Source organism: Doryrhamphus excisus, chromosome 3 (genome assembly GCF_030265055.1).
Source record: "Doryrhamphus excisus isolate RoL2022-K1 chromosome 3, RoL_Dexc_1.0, whole genome shotgun sequence".
In the NCBI taxonomy this organism is placed as follows: Eukaryota; Metazoa; Chordata; class Actinopteri; order Syngnathiformes; family Syngnathidae; genus Doryrhamphus; species Doryrhamphus excisus.
In genome coordinates, this window is record NC_080468.1 from 17,267,823 (window position 1) to 17,288,480 (window position 20,658).

General features: G+C 44.5%; 2 protein-coding genes across 3 annotated transcripts; both read left to right on the forward strand.

Annotated features, from left to right (window-relative positions):
• The first annotated feature begins 54 nt into the window (after positions 1 to 54).
• Positions 55 to 1,091, forward strand: ndufa12 (NADH:ubiquinone oxidoreductase subunit A12). The gene is made up of 4 exons (XM_058066023.1): positions 55 to 213; positions 430 to 515; positions 669 to 756; positions 856 to 1,091. Exons 1-4 carry the CDS (start codon positions 125 to 127, stop codon positions 1,034 to 1,036), a joined length of 444 nt encoding a protein of 147 aa, XP_057922006.1. The 5' UTR covers positions 55 to 124; the 3' UTR covers positions 1,037 to 1,091.
• A 94-nt stretch (positions 1,092 to 1,185) lies between these two features.
• tmcc3 (transmembrane and coiled-coil domain family 3) lies at positions 1,186 to 20,531 on the forward strand. 2 transcript variants are annotated; one of them, XM_058066020.1, is made up of 6 exons: positions 1,186 to 1,328; positions 1,950 to 2,046; positions 16,319 to 16,483; positions 16,976 to 17,754; positions 17,834 to 17,969; positions 18,029 to 20,531. In XM_058066020.1, the coding sequence occupies exons 2-6, from the start codon at positions 1,957 to 1,959 to the stop codon at positions 18,332 to 18,334; spliced, it is 1,476 nt and encodes a 491-aa protein (XP_057922003.1). In that variant the 5' UTR covers positions 1,186 to 1,328; positions 1,950 to 1,956; the 3' UTR covers positions 18,335 to 20,531. The 2 variants fall into 2 exon arrangements, with proteins under 2 accessions (XP_057922003.1, XP_057922004.1); XM_058066021.1 differs by lacking the exons at positions 1,186 to 1,328; positions 1,950 to 2,046 and adding an exon at positions 10,121 to 10,580 and having other exon boundaries at positions 18,029 to 20,530.
• The last annotated feature ends 127 nt before the right edge of the window (positions 20,532 to 20,658 follow it).

A 20,658-nucleotide genomic window follows, 5' to 3' on the forward strand; every position in this document is an offset into this window, starting at 1 on the left:
TGACTTCAACGCTTCTGATTACGCTTCGACGGGACGCGTACGTGGAACCATAGTAGCGTGCTTGGTGTCACCCGGACACGTTATGAGGAAACATCTTCCGACCCCATAATAGTTCCGTCTAAAGATGGCGGAGTACGTTAATATTGTCCGAAGGGCTTTTGGACAACTAGGAGGTCACAGTGGCGTTAGAGGGTTTCTTCTTCAGCTTTTTAGGTAAAATGTTTAACGTCATTTTGAGAACTTTGTAGTGAAACTAAGACGATGAAACGCAGAACAACATAAATGGTCACCGGATTTGTTAACATTGCTTAGCTAGCATGTTGACAGCTACCAGTAAACTTGTGTCGACGTTTAGGGGACGAATTGTTTGTTTTTTTTGTTTCGACAAAATGAGCGTGTTGAAAGCTAACTTTGAACGTTATTCGACAGAGTAAACGATGTGAAGACGGGAGCGCTGATTGGCGTGGATAAATATGGAAACAAATACTACGAGGACAAGAAGCACTATTTCTTTGGTGAGTCTAGCTTGTTGTCACTGTGATTGTTGGCACTGACGTTCGGATGTTTACATTTAAACAGACAAGAAGATGTTCTATTTATTATATATGCATTATTTAATACATTACCTGTTGTCTCTGTGTTTGTGTGTTTGATTAAACTGAATTCAGGACGACATCGCTGGGTGATCTACACCACAGAGATGAACGGAAAGAACACTTTATGGGAGGTGGACGGCAGCATGGTGCCAGCAGAATGGTTTGTATCCCCTCGATCTTAAGCTTGGTCACTGTTGAAACCATTCATCTTTCAGTCAAATATCAATTGTACGTCATTTTCTGACCCCCGCCCTCCCAGGCATCGCTGGCTCCACTCCATGACGGACGACCCCCCCACCACTCACCCTCCGGAGCCCAAGAAGTTTCTGGCCGAGGTCCACCAGTTCAACGTGAGCGGCAGCCCCAACCAGTACGTGCCCTACTCCACCACCCGCAAGAAGATCCACGAGTGGGTGCCGCCCAAAGCCGGAGCTCAGTGAGCCGCTGTAACTTATGTCCTGTGTTGCTCAATAAAACGTGTATGTACATTTACAATGGAGGCAACCGTGACTTTATTTGGATGTCAGTGCATGAGGACAAACCAACAAACAGGTGAGCCGCTTGTAATATTTTGCTGACTTTATCTGAGGTGCCTGAATGTGATGCGTGTTAATCACTGCAGGATTATCCAGGGTAAAGTTGCAGCGTGTGGCATTTTGTGCCGTTAAAGCTTCCCTGCTGCGGGCTGAGCGGACAGGAAGTGGAGCGCCGAGGGTCTCGTCGAACGCAAAGGTTTGCCCTTTTGTCTTAATTTCAGTCAGTTGGAAGCTTTTTCATCACAAATCTAAACTAGATATTCACACCACTGATGGTTGCTGTTGTCAAATTCTATGAGATGTTTTCATGCATTTCATGCATATTATTTTGTATTTTTATTGTACTGTTTATACAATATTTATTTGACATTTGTTTTTTTTACTGTTATTTTTGTGCCACGTGCTCATCTTGTGTAAATGTGTGTTATGAAAATGAGCACAGAGGAAAAAAGCAAACATTTTAGCGCCATGGTTTCAAAATTAAATTCTTTTTAAAGCATTTTAAGGTCAATTTTAAGAATTTTCATCACCAAACAATTGAAATAATACCCATGGTTGCTGTATTCAAATGCAATGAGCTGTCTTTATGCAGCGAAGGCTCCTAACCTGATTCAAAGATATAATTAAACATAATGGCTGTAGTTATTATAGAAAGTATACAGTTGGAAAATAAATATTACGTATTTATCATCATTTATTTTTATGTTTATGTATTTTTTACATCACTATGTGCCACACGCTCAACTGAAAATGTGACTGCTTTTAAACATTACTTTAAGATATCCTTTGACTTTTCTCATTGGTTTTGTGTTCATAGCTGACTGATGAGGAGGCTCACTTTGACGTCACTGTGTCCCGGAGGGGACGGTTGGGAGGAGGAAGAAGAGAAGGAAGCAGCTCGAAGACGCCTGAGTGTGAGTGTAATTACGATCTCCGACCAACAGAGGGTGCTGTTTCCTCACCTTCATATTTGGCAAGGTACAAGAACAACTTCTGACAGCTGCTGAGTCAGCGTCTTATTACTAGGCTACAGGATGCTCTTGATTTTTAAACATCTCTGCATCTCCCAATAATATATTTATTGCATTTGTGCTAATGTCATTAGCTGATTCATCCTTTGCAAAAAAAAAAAAATAGTGCATCTCATAAAATGTGTGATGGGGCGTCCAGGCCTCGTCGTCATCGTCCTCCTACACACTCCTGCCAACTGTCATCTCTCATTTTAAGTGCGTCGCCTTGTCCTCCATCGCTTCCCCTCAGCTTCACTGTCAGGCAGCGCTGGTGTCGGGTTCTACGCCGCAGTTTGAGCTTGTAAAGGTAACACGTTGACTCGCTTTAATGGGTCGTAGTCCTTTGCCGTGGGTCTGTGTTTTAGTTCTTGTTTTTTTGGTTTGTTTTTTATGGGCCTGCCCTCCAACCCTGAGCACTGCGCTGTAAAAATACATACAATGCCCCAGTTCTGTCCCCCCCCCCACCGCCGTCCCCCGTCACACGCACTTGGAAGGACATTTAAATGGAGAGCACAGCGCTGCTCATCTAAAGGTCAATTTTGGATTACCTTTTATTATTAGACACTATGTCTATTTATTATGTGATACATTTTTAAAATTATTTTCTAAAAAATCATTTAAAAAATTAGATTATTTCAGGGAGATAGCATATTAATTATTATTTATTTGTATTATTTATAATTTCTTTAGTGTTTAATGTGAAGTTTTCAAGAATTCCAAGCACCCTCACAGACACACACACACACATATTCATCCTTGGTCCGGAGCAGCGGTTGCCGTGGTGATGTGTTGTTGCCGGGCCAGTGGAGGGCGGCCGACAGGGAGCAGAAAGATTCTGCCCGGTGCCTTATAAGGCGGTGCGGCTGTAAAGAAAGACGGGTGTGCACGTCAGCTGGAGGGCCACTCACTCACTCACTGGAGTGAGCGCGTGCAGGTGCTGCCACAGGAAGCTGTGTATTTCACAATAAGAGCGTCGCACAGCAGCGACGGGCCTCTGGATGAGGAAGAACTTCAGCACGTTGCCGCTCATCTACGTCACCGAGGTAGTCGTGCTTTATTGTCTTTGCCACATTTGGCTGTCATGGTGCCGCCCGTAAAAGTCACATGACCTCACTTGTTGTCGTGACCTTTCACCTTTTCGCCAGAGGCTGCAAAGAGTGTGCTGCAAAAACGGGTGTTTTTGGGGTGTGGTTTCCCCTCTTGTGTTGAAACAAGTTGCGTCGGGCAAGTTTCACCACGTTTGTGCGACGCTCACAGCTGACCTCTTTTGTTGCTTGTGTAACGCTGCAAGAATGTGCAAGCGCAGTCGGGCGCACCTTACTGCTTGTTAGCTTGTGTCGCTATCTGTCCAGCTTCTCGGGTGCACTTTGGAGCTTTCAAAACCACATGACCACGCGTGGCATCATGTGGGTGCACCAGCACACATAAACTACATTATTGTTTTGTAACTCCTCTGCTTTAATGGCCCACTTCCTGTTTTCCTGTGGCGACCCCGGCCCCCACTAACAAGGAAACAGTAGACACTAATGTTTCTTTTTCTTGTCATTTCAACATGAGCTTGATGCCAACAGTTTCCTCATACATTCATACGCGGACCTCCACCGGTAAACTTGGACTGCCACAAATAGATTCTGCGCTACCTGTTCACCCTAGCTCATAGCGAGACGGGCTCAGTGTTGCCAAGTTGGCGGCTTTGTCGCAACTTAACACATTATCGCCTATTATAATAGCGCTAAGTGTTTATGTAATTTTGTTCCTACTAAAATGGCTATTAGCTCTGAAAATTCATACCTTTTTTACAATGGATAAAATGCTAACGTTAAGATGCTGGCATTGTTAACATTCTAGCTGTTAGCACTGTCTATGGAAGTTAATTCCTACCAAAATGGCTAAAATGTTAATATGGTAACTGGTAGCATGCTAGCACCTAGCATGATAGTGCGAAGTGTCTATGGAAGTTTTTACCTTTTTGAAATGGCTAAAATGCTAGAATGCTAACGCCAAGAATGATAGCACAAAGTGTCATTGTAAGTTGGTCCTACTAAAATAACATGTTAACTGTTAGCATGCTAGCACGTGATAGCAAGTATCTAAGTTTATACCCTTTGATATGGCTAAAAAGCTAACAATGGTAAAGTGCTAGCTCCTAGCATGGTAGCCCTTTGTGTCAGCAGAACTTTATTCCTGTCAAAATGGCTAAAATGTTAATATGCTAACTTAACATGCTAGCCCTGCGTACATACGTACATTTCTACCTTTCAAAATGGCTAAAAAACGAATGTTAACCTGCTAGCTTTACACCTATATACCTTGTTAACATTGCTAAAATGCTAATATGCTATATATTATCATGCTAGCCCTTGGTATGATAGTGCTAAATGTTTATTCCTATTGAAACAACTAAAATGCTGATACTCCTCTACCTTTTTAGATATTTTATCCTCAAAAAAAGACTTGTGACTGAAATGAAATCACAGTTATCAACGAGCAGCGAGTGCTCCTTTGGCCCCGCCTACATCTCAAAGCAGCAACAGGTGGCTCCATCTTGTTTGCCATGTTTTTGAAAAAGAGAAAGCAACAGTAGAAAGCTAATTGGTTGCTCATTATGCAAACCTCTCTACCATGCAACAACGTTCGTCATCAGCGCTAATCGGGCCGGCAACAAACACCCCGCCAAGGTTGAGTACTACTGATTAGCCCCGCCCACATGCCTAATAAATGACCTTGATGATGATGATAACCCCAAATAGTCACAAAATCAATTTGGCTGGAGTTTCTTCCGCACACTCCAACCTGTAATTGCCCACGCTCGTCTTCATTAGGCACGCCGCGCTCAATTTATCACCGTGGAAACCAGACAGGACAAAAAAATCTAATTATGAAGCTAAGCTAACACGCTAACAGCGGTGTACTGTTCGTCCGGCTAAGCCCACAAGTTGACCTCCAGTGGCTCATTAGCATATTTCCCAGACACATGAACTGGGCCCATGGAAGCGGATTTTGAGCCAGCGGCTGCTACGTGGGTGAGATACGTTTGTGACGGTCGAGCTCGCCGGCGGCCTCGTCCTTGCATGCTCACGCATCCCCGCCGCTGTCCTTTAGCCCTAAAAAGACACCAAGTGAAGCCTCAGATGAGACTTCAAACCACTCCGAGGAAAACAAAGGCCCTGAAATGTCACCAGCGCCGCGTTTGTGTGGCTAGACGACACACAAAAGACGCCCACACAGGCTTTTAAAACGCGAACGGCTGAAATATTTATCCCAAACGGCCTCTCGGGGACATTTTAGGACGGTTACTTGTCTTGCATTGTGGTGCAGATCTGGATAAAGGTGCAAAATGATGCCATGAATAACCATTTTCCTTCTTTGTCGGAGGTGTGTAACTACTGTCCATCTTGTGACATCTTTTGACATTTTTCTTGTTCGGTAGCACACTGTTTAATGTTAGCATGCTTAGCATTAAACATGGGGGCGCTTGTGTTAACTGTTACTAGCTTAACGTAGCTTTGAATGGAGTCATATTTAAATCTGCATCATTTGACCTTTTGATGATTAATATCCTGCATGCTAACTTTAGCTATGTTAACTTAGCTTCAAGTATGACTCAAAAGCACTACTAGCTAGCATGTTTTCTTTGATTTTTGTTTTAAAACATCAACTTAGGCTGCATGCTAACTTTTTTTATGCGAGATTAACGTAGAGCCGATTGGGACTTCATAGCACAAATCTCAGGTTCTCTGTTTTTGTGCGTGATAAAACCTCAGATTATGTCTGCATCGTTTGAACTTTGATGTTAGCATACTTAATATCCAACATGCTAACGCTAGTTAGTTCTATGTACCTTTGAACAGGACTCGAAAGCACAAAGTTTGCTTCAGTTCTCCTTTTTGCGCGTTTAAAAATGTCAATTTGTATCTATATCAGCTTTGACATTAGCTAATATCTACCAGCTATACCATAACATCCACTACGCTAACTTTAGCGAGTTTTAACCTTGAATAGGACTCAATAAGGCTGTAACTCTGATCCATCTGCTCCATAAATGACAGCGCTGCATCTGTTCGGCGTAAAGTTTCACCTCCCAGTCATCTTAAATTTACCGCCGGAGAAGCTAACAAAACCTTGGCGCGTCCATTCAAGCGCTCCATTGATTGAGTTCCTCTGCCAGGCCGCAACAAAAGAGGCGGTGCTGCATGAGGACATCCTTTTATCAGCACTGGGTGGGGGGGGGGGGTGGGGGATACTCGAGGGGGAGGAGCCACACTTCTTTTGTCTTAATTTGAATTTGGCTATTGGGGGAGAATTTTACACTGACTAAATGCTATGGGAAATACAAGTTAGCTCGACAGCTGCAAACATACAGTAGATCAATAGACAAGCTAATTGTGCTAACTTGGCTAACTTACGTAGCTTGAAAGAGGCCACCAAAGCACAGCTTTCTTGCTTTGTCTGTGTTTAAAACATCCACTTAATGTCTTAGTTTTGGCCACCACTGTAGCCGAATGTTAGCATGCATAATCGCCAACGTTAGCATGCTTGTGATAACAATAGCTGTCTTAGCATAGCTCCAAAGGGGCTTCATAAACACACAGAGCTTCGATAGCTCAGTTCGTCCACTTATGCCTGGATCATGCTAACATGCTAAAATTAGCCAGCTAAAGGTAGCTCTAAAGAGACCTCAAAAGCACTGACAAATGCATTTTGCGTTTTTTAACTCTACGATGGTTTTAATATTAGCATGCAAAATAACCCAACAACTATAGCTAGCATAACGGTACTATCTAAGAGGCCTCTAAAGCACAGCTAGATGGATCTTTTACTTCCTCTTCCTTTTTGTGCTTGAAAGCAGCAACTTAATGCTAGCTTATAAAAGCTTAAACGCTACCATGTTGGTTTTAATGTTAGCATGCTTGTGCGTAGCTTCAAAGAGACCTAAAGAACACAAATAGACACAGCCAAGAGTTTTCTTTTTGCCAACTTATGTCTGCATTTGATGGCCTTTCATGTTAGCATGCTTAATAGCCAAGGTGCTAACTTTAGCTAGCTGAAGGGAGCACAGCAAGATGCCGTCTGTGTTGTTGTTGTTTTTTTTTTTTACATGAATCATCTTGTTTGTCCCACACTTTACACGTCATTGTTAGCATGCTTAATAGCCAGCATGAGCTGGCTTGTGCTAACGTTAGCTATCTTAATGTAGCTTCAAGGGGAAAACATATCACATGTGCTGTCGCGGCGTCCTGCTTGTAGACGATTAGATTAGCTGGCGGCTCAGCGGGCGCTCATGCATATTTTAAAGGCTGGTTATTTCCACCGTCACTGAGCAACATGAGCAATGGTCTCGGTAAACAAAAGACTTTCACCTGCATCAGCAGCACTAGCAAAGTTTCGTTTCCTCCTGTTTTGGACTCCCGAGAGGCTGGGAATCGGAATATTGTGATGGCGGTAGACCTCCAGCAAGGGGAAATGATGCTAACATCATTTGCTGAGAAATTAAGCGCCATGATAGCATATCTAACCTGGAGGAGGTCATTCAGATTGTTAATTGGGATTGACATCCCACTCCCGTTGAACATTCCAGATCCTTCCTTAAACGTTCTAGGACGCTTCCATAAACCCCCCGATTCAACATTGCATCCCGTGTCAATCACCTTTCTAACGTGTCGGACCCGCAGGATCTCAGATGGAGACAGGAAGTGAGGCAGGAAGTGCGTACAGGAGACAAACACTTAGGAGAACAATGGTGTCTTGTGGGGAATCAGACATGTGGATCATGACGCGCCACCGTCTCGTTTGTGGCACACAACTTTTTTTATTATTTTTTTAAAGATGTGCTGTGTTGGAGATGAAATGATACCAAAGTGATGAATAACAATTATCAATTTTATCACACTTCCACTGTAAATAAATCAAATCAGGGTGCATTGTTTCCCACAGGACTGCAATCTAGCTGTGGCACCGGGATGACAATTTGTGTAACTGGCCCTGATATTTGCAAATGGCTAAAAAAAAATCATCGCTCTGTCATGGTTGAATATGATCTATTATTTAGTCTAAATATGCATATTTAAGCAAACTTAATGTTTTAAAGCACAAAAATGTGTCAATAAAGTAAAGTACAAATATAAGGCATTCAGAAGTCTACATTTTATATTAGGCCTATATTACAGTTTATGTTATATCCTATTTTCCTGTGATGTCTACTATATTGGGTAATAGGAGCGTAAGGGTGACTATAGGGGTGTTATTTCATGTTTAGGGGGCGCTAATAATTTTTTAAACTTTATTTAGAAGGTGGTAAATAGGCTTTTCGTGTCTCATGTCTTATTTTCCGTTATGGATCGGAGTGTAAAAGTGACTGTAGGGGTGTTATTTCATATCTAGAGGGCTCTAATGTTAAACAAAACTCTATTTAGAAGGTGGTAAACGGGCTTTCTATGTCAAGTCTTATTTTTCATGATTATGGATAGGAGTGTAAAGGTGACTGTAGGGGTGTTATTTCATATGGTGAGGGCTCTAAAGCCATATTTAGGAAGTGGTAATCAGGTTTTCTATGTCTTATGTCTACTATATTGGGTAATAGGAGTGTAAAAGTGACTATGCGGAAGTTCTTAAACAGGTTTCCAATGCTCTTTCAAAATGTTCCATATATGAATAAGGAATCCTACTTGGTGGAAATTGGCTTATTGGAGTCGGGTCTGGAAGCAATTAACTTTGATAACGGAGGGATTACTGTCTGGGGTTTCATCCCTAAACGACATTGGATACACCACATGTTTTAATGCGGCCCTGAGGGGAAAAAGGTCTGTACACTCTCGCTTTGCGTGTTCATTTGCACCGATCCAGCCGCCCTAATTAAGTCACATTTAACTGTGTATGTGGAGGAGTACGGATGCTAGGAATCGATACGTGGCTGAAATGAAATGGAGTGGAAGTGTGTGAGGTTATTAGTATTGATCACAGCGAACGGAATAACACGCTTTCATCAGGCTGCTCGGGAGGGAATTCCACTTTAATCACGGCTCAAGACCTGATCAAGTCAAAGGCCCCGTGGGGGGGTCTCGCCTGTCAGCGCTCGGCACATGCGGGATTAAAGGTGTGCTCAGCTCACACCGGCCGCTGCGGCTTTTTCCGTGAATTTCAGTCTTTCTACTTGATGCCTACCGTGAAATGGTCGGGTTACCGTTAATAACCTGCTAGAAGCTACCGCATTGTAATCATTGTCTGACCCTGCTCACGTACGAGTGCAGCAGCTGGGGTCCATGTCACTGGGGTCCATGTCAGCGTTTTCTAACCCTTGACACCAATACCTTTGGACAACATGAATGATTTACAGTGGCATTTAGCACACTAATTGTTTTTTATTATTGCCTTGCACGGTAAATCATTCATGACACAAAACCTCCATTCACTGGACACGCCCCCACCGCCTAACCCCCACGCTATTACACTTGACAAGCTTTAGTGGAACTTGGCATTACTTCATATGGATGCATGTACAGCTTCAAATGTTCCTCTTGAAGAAGATTCTTCAACTAAATTGTTCTTTAAAATTGAAAAAGATTCACTGATGCCCTTATTTTGCACATAATGACGATGCTTACCTTCACCTTATCACCAAATACACCCTATAGTGTATTTTGGAAAAGATCATCTATATGACAGGTTAAGGACATACTGCAAAAACAAAAAACTACTAGTCAAAGATTCTCTAAAACAGGAGGAAGTAGTTAGAGATCATGTATATGCTTTGCAGTATTTGTAAAGCTACTGCAACAATGCTCTATAGGACTGTTTTTAAGGACATACTGCAAAAATAATGCTCTGCAGATTTACCTAACAGTAAAAGATTAATCTTCCAGTGCTGTGGGACCTGCTGTAAAAATCCTAGTCAAAGATCGTTTATATGTGACAAGAGCTCTGCTGTTTTTAAGGAGCAACTGCAAAAACAGCGGTCAAAGATCCTATCGTAGGAATGTGCTTCAAAAAATTGTGTCACTCCCAAGTTGAGAACCCAACTCTCAGGACGTTGTGATGTCATGAATAGGCTCATTAGAATAGACTGCTATAGCATGGGAGAGGGGTGTGTTTGATATTGTCAGCCACGCCTCCCTGCTTATGACACGGAGAGGGCGGTGCTTAGTCTTCCACCGAGTTCCAGCAGCTCGAGAGGCGCCGCGGTGGTTTCAGCAGATGATCGCGGCGGACCGGTGGGGTCGACGAGCCCTTCCATCTCCGCTGGTGTCAGTGCGCTTGTTGTTTTTTCTTTGTTTTCGACTCTGGTGACGTTTTTTGTTGCACTTCACGGACAAGTTTTAAGCTGAAGCGAGGATACCTGGGAGCCGCCCGGAGAGCCGATACTATGCCGGGATCTGGCGGCGCTGCCGCGGCCAAAAGTTTACCACAAGTCGGGCTACATTCACACCATCGGCGTTAACATGGTAACCACGTTTACTGTTATGAATTAGCTAATTGGCTAATGCAAGGCACCGTCGTTCATTCCGCGAGATAAAAATACACGTTAAATGTGAACCATGTGATCAGTGTTCCAATAATATGACACGTTGTCAGGTAAACGTATCGTCACGTGACGTGCACGGCCATCAGAAGGCTATTAAAGAAGTCGAATCCATCCCGGCTGTGCTAGGCAACACTTTGTGTTACCGCAAACATCTGGCTACATGCCGCCATGCCAGACTCCGACAAGAAAAGCACTCTTTCTTGGACTGTGCCGAACTGTCGCAAATCGGCTCCGGCAGAGCCAGAAAACATTTGTACGGTGCTTCTCATCCTACCTGCTTCATGCCGGAATCTTTGAATTCCCCTCAAATATATCTTACATGCTCTCTTCCGCCTGGGGGGGGGGGTCCATGTTGGTCACTACTTTGAGGGCTTCAAAATACTTTGTTTTTTAAGTGAAGTTTGGTGGAGAGTCCCTGAGTTTCCTTATTTCCTTACCTTGACTATTTTGTGTGTGTGTGTTATAACTTCAAATACCAGATAAATGTTTATGTGATGTTTGTGCCGCGAGCGAGCATGCAGGCAAAGCAATGGCGAGAACCGGTTGGTCCAGTCAGGTGATGACTCTAAACGTCATACGTATGGATGTTGTTTGTTTACATATTTTCCTGAAGCTGGTCCTTTTAGACCACATCTCTCCTGTCACACAGAGGTTTGTCCCATGTTGTGTTTTTGCAGCAGATCCTTAGAAAGTGAAGAGCACTCCTGTCACATAGAGGATCTTTGGCGGTGGCCTTTAAAAGTAGGCCTTTTTAAAGGTAAAAAGAATAGTGCAGGCACGGCGGTCTAGTGGTTAGCGCACAGACCTCACAGCTAGGAGGACCAGGGTTCAATTCCACCCTCGGCCATCTCTGTGTGGAGTTTGCATGTTCTCCCTGTGCATGCATGGGTTTTCTCCAGGTACTCCGGTTTCCTCCCACATTCCAAAAACATGCTAGGTTAATTAGCGACTCCAAATTGTCCATAGGTATGAATGTGAGTGTGAATGGTTGTTTGTCTATATGTGCCCTGTGATTGGCTGGCGACCAGTCTAGGGTGTACCCTGCCTCTAGCCCCAAGACAGCTGGGATAGGCTCCAGCACCCCCCGCGACCCTCGTGAGGAAAAAGCGGTAGAAAATGAATGAATGAAAAGAATAGTGCAAAGATGTGGTCTTGAAGTATTGCACCCTTTGCATCTGGTGTGTCAGATTGTTGCTGCTTCTTGTTGACGTGATGTGAGGAGCGCTCCAGTGCTGACTGTGCAGACGGAGCGTCTTCGCCATGCAGCTTGTGCTAGCTGGGGGGGGGCAGGGCATCTATCCGGTCCTCTCGGAGGCCAGGAAGTGCGTCTCTGTAAAATCCTGGAGACGGGACATTGCCCCGGCCCAATACTTGATTACATTTTGGAAGCCAGAGGTCCTGTCTGACATTTGAAGCAATTATGCTCATTAGTGGATGTGATGGCGGCCGTGCGGCGCTCTGTGTGTGTTCGCTCGGACGGAAATGGATTTGCTCGTGGCTTCTTATCAGGACGTCAATATTGAAGCTCTTTTAAACGTTTGTTTGCTCGTGTGTGTTTACATAATCCCTGGACGTGTGTGAGTGTGTGTGTGTGTAGTGCCAGTTTGGGCTTCCGATTTTGCCTCCAGCTACTTTGTATTCCTTCCCACCAAACATGCATCATTATAATTCTACTATGTCATCGTACAAAATCTTTCCTTGCTGGATTTTGTTGGGTTTTTGCACTTTTGTGCCTGATTCAATTCCTCGTTTGGAGATATTTCCTGGAATAGACTTGCAAAAAAATGTCAACGCATGAATATTATTGATTGCTTTGAGCACCCCCTTTCATGTTTCATGATGAGCCTTCATCCCAACCGAGTTTACCCAGGCCTTCGATCGGCAAAGTAACGCTAAAACCAAACGGTGCTCACAGGCGGCGTCGCTCGCTACGTTGCAAAACAAATGCAACCGTTCGGTACTTTACTGCCATATAACGGGGATGTTTCCGCGGTTGATCGTCAACGTATTTTGCCGTCGGCGGCTTTGCACTCGCGCACAGGCGACCTCCGTGTTAAGCTAAGGTGGCTCACACAGGTAAACGATACTTGGCTGCCATCCAGTGGCTCATATGTCAATGACAACTTTCATGACAATGTATAAAAATGTATATTAATAATATTAAACTGTTTATTTTATTACAAATGTAAAATGATTCCAAGTGTGTATTGATTAGAATGATTTTCATTCTTAACCCTTGTGAGAATCAGCAGTATAGAAAATAAATGTAATAAACACATAATCCGTGATTACGTAGGACGTCAACGAAATGTGTGAAAGCCGCTTTATTTGTTGTTGCCGGGAGACACTTGATAGCGTGTGTGTGTTTAAAGCTCCTTAAAAGGCATGTGTCATGACACACACACACACACACACACACACACACACACACACGGTTTGGGAACCAAATGTGTTGCGATGGTCCTGACTGATGCCGTTGGATGGGGGCTTTTTTTTTCATTCATCTGCGTTGCCAAGGCAACCAGCGCAATGTGTTCATTACACCGACACCCCGCGTGAACATGTGACACTCAAACTTGATTTTCTTGTGGGGGGGGCTGCTGCAGTGTGACACGTAGGATGGGTGCGCAGGTTCGATGCCCCCCCCCTGGCCTGGTGTGGATTAGCGGGTTAGCGTGGCGTGAGTCGACACACACACACACACACACACACACACACCAGCAGAGGGGGTGTGAGTAACACGGTGTGGATTAAGTCGGCCATAAATTCACACACGCACACGTTAGCTGATTCAGGGCCAGTGTTCCACCGTGTCAAGCACGTGTTGTCAGGCAGCAGCTTTTGTCTCCAAATGCAAAAGCCACTATTTCATTTTGGGCGCAGTCATGTGACCGAGAGGCACGCCATTTGATTGGCGCATCCCTCCTAGATGCAGTTGTGTTTTGGGTGAAGTACCCACTCCACGTTTAGTGCTGCACCATCCTCACTCTTATGATGCAGTACCGCTAGTCATAATAATATTCTTTCCACGCAATATGTCACTTTTGCACTCATAAACGTCAACATATCTTCCTGAAACGCTTTGTGGTTGGAGGAGAGGACGTATTCCCTTTTACAACATTTATTGATGGGGTGGGTTTTTCTCGGAATAAATGGTAAGCTAAAACCCCTGATATTATTTTTTGCAATATTTCTGCATAAAAAATAATATATATAATATGTCAAAGAGAATATTTTGTGCAGAATCAGCTGCCTTTTGGAGCTTCAGCATATTATTTTTCATCTTATTCATAAGTCATAGAGATGCCACCCAGTATGTCAGCTTTCTTTAAAAATCACCACTAAATTTTATTTACATTAATAATTTCATTCAAAGTAGAAGTAAAGTAGAAACATAGAAAATAAAGAATAACCATTTAAACATCTTAATTTTTGAAAATATAATTTTTAAATCATAAAAAGTCACTCAAAATGTCATTTTTATTACAGATAAACTGTACTTTTGGTGCAATTCCACTACATTTTGTAATGGGAAACCACAACATATTTTTATAGTATTAATAATTAAGAAATAATTAAGAAAAATAAAGAGTTGCATATAATATTTTTTGGTGCACAGGTAACAAGAATATTTTTGTACAAAATCACAATAAAACTCCTGAGAAATAACTTCCAATTTTGGCATTTTTTTCATTTATATTATAGTAAGTTTATTTTTCAGTTATGAATTATTATTATTAATATAATGAACTAATATGACTATATCAATTAATGTAATATTTAAAATAAAAAAAATCTAATATTAGATATAGATTGATTTAATATTACTACTAAATAGAGAAATATACATTTCCCCCTCAAATATGTTTTTAAAAAGTTTTAGACATTTTTTTCATAACATGTATTCACGTTTTAGTCCTGCATAATCACACTAACAGGAAGTAGTAGGAGTGTGTTCCTGTTTACATTTTTGAGACCCCCACCCCCCTGTCCCCCAACTCACATCCTCGCCTCCTCAGCGTTCCCGGCTCCTCTTTGGGAAGGGTGGGAAGTGAGGCCTGCCGGGTATCTTTGAGAGATGAAACTGTCAGATTCCAAGGATAGAAGGGGGGAACGGGGGGGGATTACATCGTTTTTCATCACTATTACTGTGTTCTCTTAAAGGTGCGTTCAGGCGTGTCAAGTAGCAAGAAGGTGTTGCCAGCCGTGTCCAACTTTCCATTCATCCATTCAATGATTACTAAATGCTAATTATTCATTCATCAACTATCTACTTGGGGTACTTTTTACTACCATTACTACCATTTATGGCAAGTGTCCATACCATCTACAGTATCCCCTTTTAGACTAAGGGACTAAGAGGGGGGGGTCTGCATGCGTCCCTGCGATTCCACCTGGGGGGTCTGACTCCTCTTTTCCCTAATTAACCTCTTCAGCCCACAACACAGTCATAGTACTAGGAATCTTACTAGCCGTAGTAATACTCATCATCATAGTAGTAGTAATCATCATAGTAGTACTAGCAATTGTAATACTAGTAGTAGTCATAGTAGTATTAGTCATAGTTGTAGTAGTAGTAGTCATATTGGTACTAGCAATTGTAATACTAGTAGTAGTCAGTAGTATTAGTTGTAGTAGTAGTAGTCATAGTAGTATTAGTTGTAGTAGTAGTAGTCATATTAGTTGTTGTAATAGTACTACTAGCAGTTGCAGTAGTAGTAGTAATTGTAGTAGTAGCAATAGTTGTATTTGTAATAGTAGTGGCAATCGTAGTAGTAGTTGGAGTAATAGTTATCATAATAGTAATTGGTAATTGTAGTAATCATAGTAGTTGTAGTTGGATGCTTATTTTCCTTTATGTTTACTTTATTGGCGAGTAGGAGTGTGAAGGTAAATATAGGGGTGCTATTTCATGTCTAAAGGGCTCTAACAGTGGTAACAACTGAAGGTAGTAAACAGTTTGTCTTGTTTTCAGTTATTACATCTACTATATTGGGCCATAGGAGTTGTAAAGGTGACTATAGGGGTGCTATTTCATATCTAGAGGTCTCTAATAATGTTAAACTGCGTGATAAAGAGGATTACTGTGCTGTAACTATAAAAATATGTCGTGTATATCAGGAATATACTGAATGAGGGTTTACTGTAGTGATGCACCAACGACCATAAGCCGTGAGACTTCGGGTGTCTGAGGTTAAGTCGGAGTTTTCCAACTCTACGTGCTTTGAATTGAAATGTCAGCCTTTTTTTTTTTACTAAAAGTACTCATTTACGAAAACTGCTTCTTCTTCATGGGTCTCTCAAATGTTTTCCCTCTCTGATTAATGAGGCGACCACTTACTGAATGTGTCATTACCACAGCGGGGGGGTCGTCGCTTTCATGGCGACATTTACTTCGCTTGGCAGCAGAGTTGATTCCAGCTGCGGGCTATACGTACATGGCTAATATATACGTACATGGCTAATATATACGTACATGGCTAATATATACGTACATGGCTAATATATACATACATGGCTAATATATACGTACATGGCTAATATATACGTACATGGCTACTATATACGTACATGGCTAATATATACGTACATGGCTAATATTATTAGCTGAAGTACTGCATATTTCATACTCCTATTATTCCTGTGTGGTCCCCCCAGGCGGAGCGCAGCGGCTGCGATGTCCTCAGCATCCCCGTGCCCATGCGGCGCGGCGGCTCCGAGTCCAACCTGGACGTGGTGGACAGTGCGGGACACGTCGGCGTGGGCCTGGACTTCAGCAAGGGGGCGCTGGGCATCGACAGCCTGCAGCAGAAGATCCTCAAGGTCGGGTGAAGTGAGATCAAGGAGTTTGAGAGGGGGGACGCAAACGATAGCGACGCTAGCGTAGCTATGTGATGCTAAAGCGCTAACATCACGCTCGCGTTTTAACATCATGCTAGGTTAGCTTATTCGCCGAAGGAAAAAAATAACAAACTTACAGCGTATAGCCTTCCTGGTACATTATGCTATCATGCCATTGTTAGCATGCTAACATTAGCTTACTGTCATTTTGTTTTGTTATTGTCACGGTTAGACACACAAAAACACTTTCCACGGTCATGCTAGGTGTTAGCATGCAAACCTAATTAACATTTGTAGCATTTTCAGAGGTAGCCTCTCATACGGTGTTAGCATTGTTAGCATTCTTCAAGTCATTCAAACCCCTCCATGGTATGTTTTTATGCTCCAAGGAATCTAAATATGGAGATAAAATCAACATGACATCTGGTGTCCCGTATCCCGGTTTCCATGGAAGCTTTCCTTGTGGCGTTCCAGGTGACGGAGCAGATCAAGGTGGAGCAGACGGCTCGTGACGAGAACGTGGCCGAGTACCTGAAGCTGGTGAACAACGCCGACAAGCAGCAGGTGGCGCGGATCCGCCAGGTGTTCGAGAAGAAGAACCAAAAGTCGGCCCACTCCATCGCCCGGCTGCAGAGGAAGCTGGAGCAGTACCACCGCCGCATGAAAGACGGCGAGGCCAACGGCAGGCACGCCCACCACAAGGACGCCGCCAAGGAGTCCGGGGGCCACAGCAAGGAGGGCAGCCTGAAGGACGTCAGCTCCTCAGGCCGACACCCGGCCCTGGACAAAGTCAAGACCATCGGGCCGGGCGTCTCGCTCTCCCCGCCGTTCTTCTTCAACAAGTCCCGCGGCTTCGCCAACCTCATCCGGAACAAGTACGGCAGCGCCGACAACATCGCTCACCTCAAGAGCATGGAGGCGGGGTCGGGGCTGCAGGCGGAGGGCGGGGCCCGGGGCCTGAGCGGCAGCGCCACCACCGTCGCCAAGGCCGGAAAGTACCACAGCGACGACGAGTGCTCCACCGGGACGTCGGCCTCCGCCGACTCCAACGGCAACCCGGCCGGGGGCTCGGCGGCAGGCTCGGGGGGCGCCGCCCGCTCGGACGCCAATGGGCGACTGGGGGAGGTTCTGGAGATGGTGCGTGAGGTCCGAGACGCTCAGGCCCAGCTGGCGGAGGACATCGAGACCTTGAATGCGCAGTTCAAACGAGACTACGGGTACTTCTCTCAGGTGATGCAGGAGGAGAGATACAGGTGAGCGTTGCTGTGGCAACCGGGGGGCAGGCGACGACGGATGCGGCGTCTTAACTGGTTTCTCTCCGGGTTGCGTCAGGTATGAGCGACTTGAGGACCAGTTGAACGACCTGACGGAGCTCCACCAGCATGAGACCAGCAACCTGAAGCAGGAGCTGGCCAGCATCGAGGAGAAGGTGGCCTACCAGGCCTACGAGAGGGCCCGGGACATCCAGGTGAGGTCTTCAACACGCACACGACACATGAGCATCCCACTCACACGGTTTCCGTTCAGGAGGTCCTGGAGTCGTGTCAGACCCGGGTGTCCAAGCTGGAGCTCCAGCAGCAGCAGCAACAGCAAACGGTCCAGCTGGAGAACGCCGACGCCAAGGTCCTCCTGGGGAAGTCCATCAACATCATGCTGGCCATCGCCACCGTCATCCTGGTGTGCGTGTCCACCGCCGCCAAGTTCGCCGCCCCGCTGCTGCGTAGCCGCCTCCACCTGGCCCTCACCTGTGTGGGCGTGTCCTTCCTGGCGCTGCTGTGGAAGAACTGGGAACACTTGCAGTGCAGCCTGGAGCGGATGCTGCTCCCGCACTGACTGACTGACTGGGGGGCACCATTGTGGGCGGGGTCGGGGGGTTTACACGTAGCCTTACACCAGCACTTGTCGCTTGCATCCCAGGAAGAACCTCCACAAACGCGGATCCAACAAAGCTGAAGACCACGACGCTGCCTTCGGGGTGCATGGGTAAAGACAACATGGCGACATGTTTTTTTTTTATTGTCTTTTATTTTGGAGAGCTTATTTCCTGTCCTGAAAGGGTTTGCCGCGCCGCTGCTGAACACACGACTCCATGAGTTTTACATCCTGATGTTTCTCTGCTCTTCTCACGTGCGTCCACCGTCCGTCTGCTTGTCGACGACTCTGAAGATTTATTTTGACATTTTGGGAAACATATTTCATGTGACCGTTGATTACAGCGATGGAGGCGCTTCTTCTACGCTCCTCGTGGAAACTCACTCTTGGTATGAGTCAGTCACTCTAGTGAATCTCGAGTCACTCACACCCATGAGTCAGTAAAACTCCAGTTTTTGTCGAGTACTTGTCAGTCATTGAAATCGATTGAATCCCCGTGAGTCTGTAAAACCCGAGTCTTCATGGAGCACCTGTGAGTTGAGTCTTTGAGTACCCGTGCATTCGCGACACTCCAGTCTTCTACGAGTGCTGTTAAATCAGTAAAACGCCAGTCTTGTTCGAGTGCCTGTGAGTCAGTAAAACTCCAGTCTTAAAGCGAGCATCCGAGACTCAAGTGAGTACTCGTTGAGTACTCGTGAATCAGTGAAACTCCAGTCGTTGAGTACCAATGAGTCACACAAATTCCAGGTCTTGTTGAGTACTTGTGAGTCGGTAAATCCTCTTCGGCCAGCTTCCATGAGTCAGTAAAGCTTGAGTCTTTGTCGAGCACCCGTGAGTCAGTGAAATTCGAGTCTTGGGTGAGTACCGGTGAGTCAGTAAAATTCAAGTCATCATTGAGTACCTTCCTCGTTGAGTTCTTGTGAGTCGGTGAAATTCAAGTCTTTGTTGAGTACCTGTGAGTTGGTAAAATGTCCTTCTTTGTCCGGTACCCGTGAGTCATTAAAACTCGGGTCTTGGAGGACCTGTGAGTCGGTAAAATGTCCTTCTTTGTCCGGTACCCGTGAGTCATTAAAACTCGGGTCTTGGAGTACCTGTGAGTCGGTAAAATGTCCTTCTTTGTCCGGTACCCGTGAGTCATTAAAACTCGGGTCTTGGAGTACCTGTGAGTCGGTAAAATGTCCTTCTTTATCAAGTGCTGGTGATTCAGTACAATTCTGTCTTCGTCGAGTACACGAGAAACTTGAGTTATGGAGTACCCGTGAGCCTTTGATGACCACTCGTGAGTTATTGAAAGTTGTGTCTTCGAGTACTTGTAAGGTGTGATACTCCAATATTCGTCGAGTACCCATTTAATACTTTGAGTCTGTAAAGTCAAGTCTTCGAGTACCAAGTCGGTACTAAGCCGCTAACTGCGGAAGAATGGCATTTAAAGTCAAGGTGTGTTTCCCAAATACTCAAAATACTCTTTGTACATGAAAGTTTGTGTACTGTTGTACTAATTTGACACTTTTTCAGTGTTTTAGGGAACGTTTTATGGTTTGCTGTTAAGATCTGTGAGCGTTTAGTTTTTAGAGAATCCTCATGAACTGCCTTCTCTTGAACGGATGCGGTGCTGCGTTCCAGCGCAGTAGGAACAACGGCATAGTCTGATGGTTGAAAGCATTCCCAGCTGTGGAGGTTTATATCTTTAATTCCCAACTATTCCTCCGAGCCGTCTTTGCACTCTTGACTTGAAGAAAGTCATTTTCGCGGCTGGCGGGATGAAGATTTGTTTTAGTGGCCTTCACCGCTTGAGTGGCGCCTGTTTTCCCCATGCGACCTGAAAGCAGCACGGCTGGATGGACAGAAGGGGACTGTAGCGCTCTAACCAGGCATCACTGTGACGACTGACCTTCTCCAATGCAGCTTCTCTTCTTTTTTTGTCCCTTCTATAAGCCAAATATCAATTCCAAAGGCACTTTAGCCCCTCTATACGTAACACTACAATTACTTTCACTGTAACGTTTGTAACAGCTGTCTCGTGTCTGCATGTAAGCATGCTTTTTTAAGGAGAAAATAAATGCTTGTTTTCTTAATACTCTTAATGTATGTTTTTATTATTACAGACTGCTGTGCATGCGTCTGGAATTTGAATTAAATGACAACTACACCCCTGAAAGTGTCATTTGATCATGTCAGACTCGCTGCTCGGTAAATGACCATGAGAACAAATAGTTGTGGTGCATCATCCATCTTTTATCTCACTCGACATTCATTATTCACACTGTTCTGCTGTCTTCCTGCCA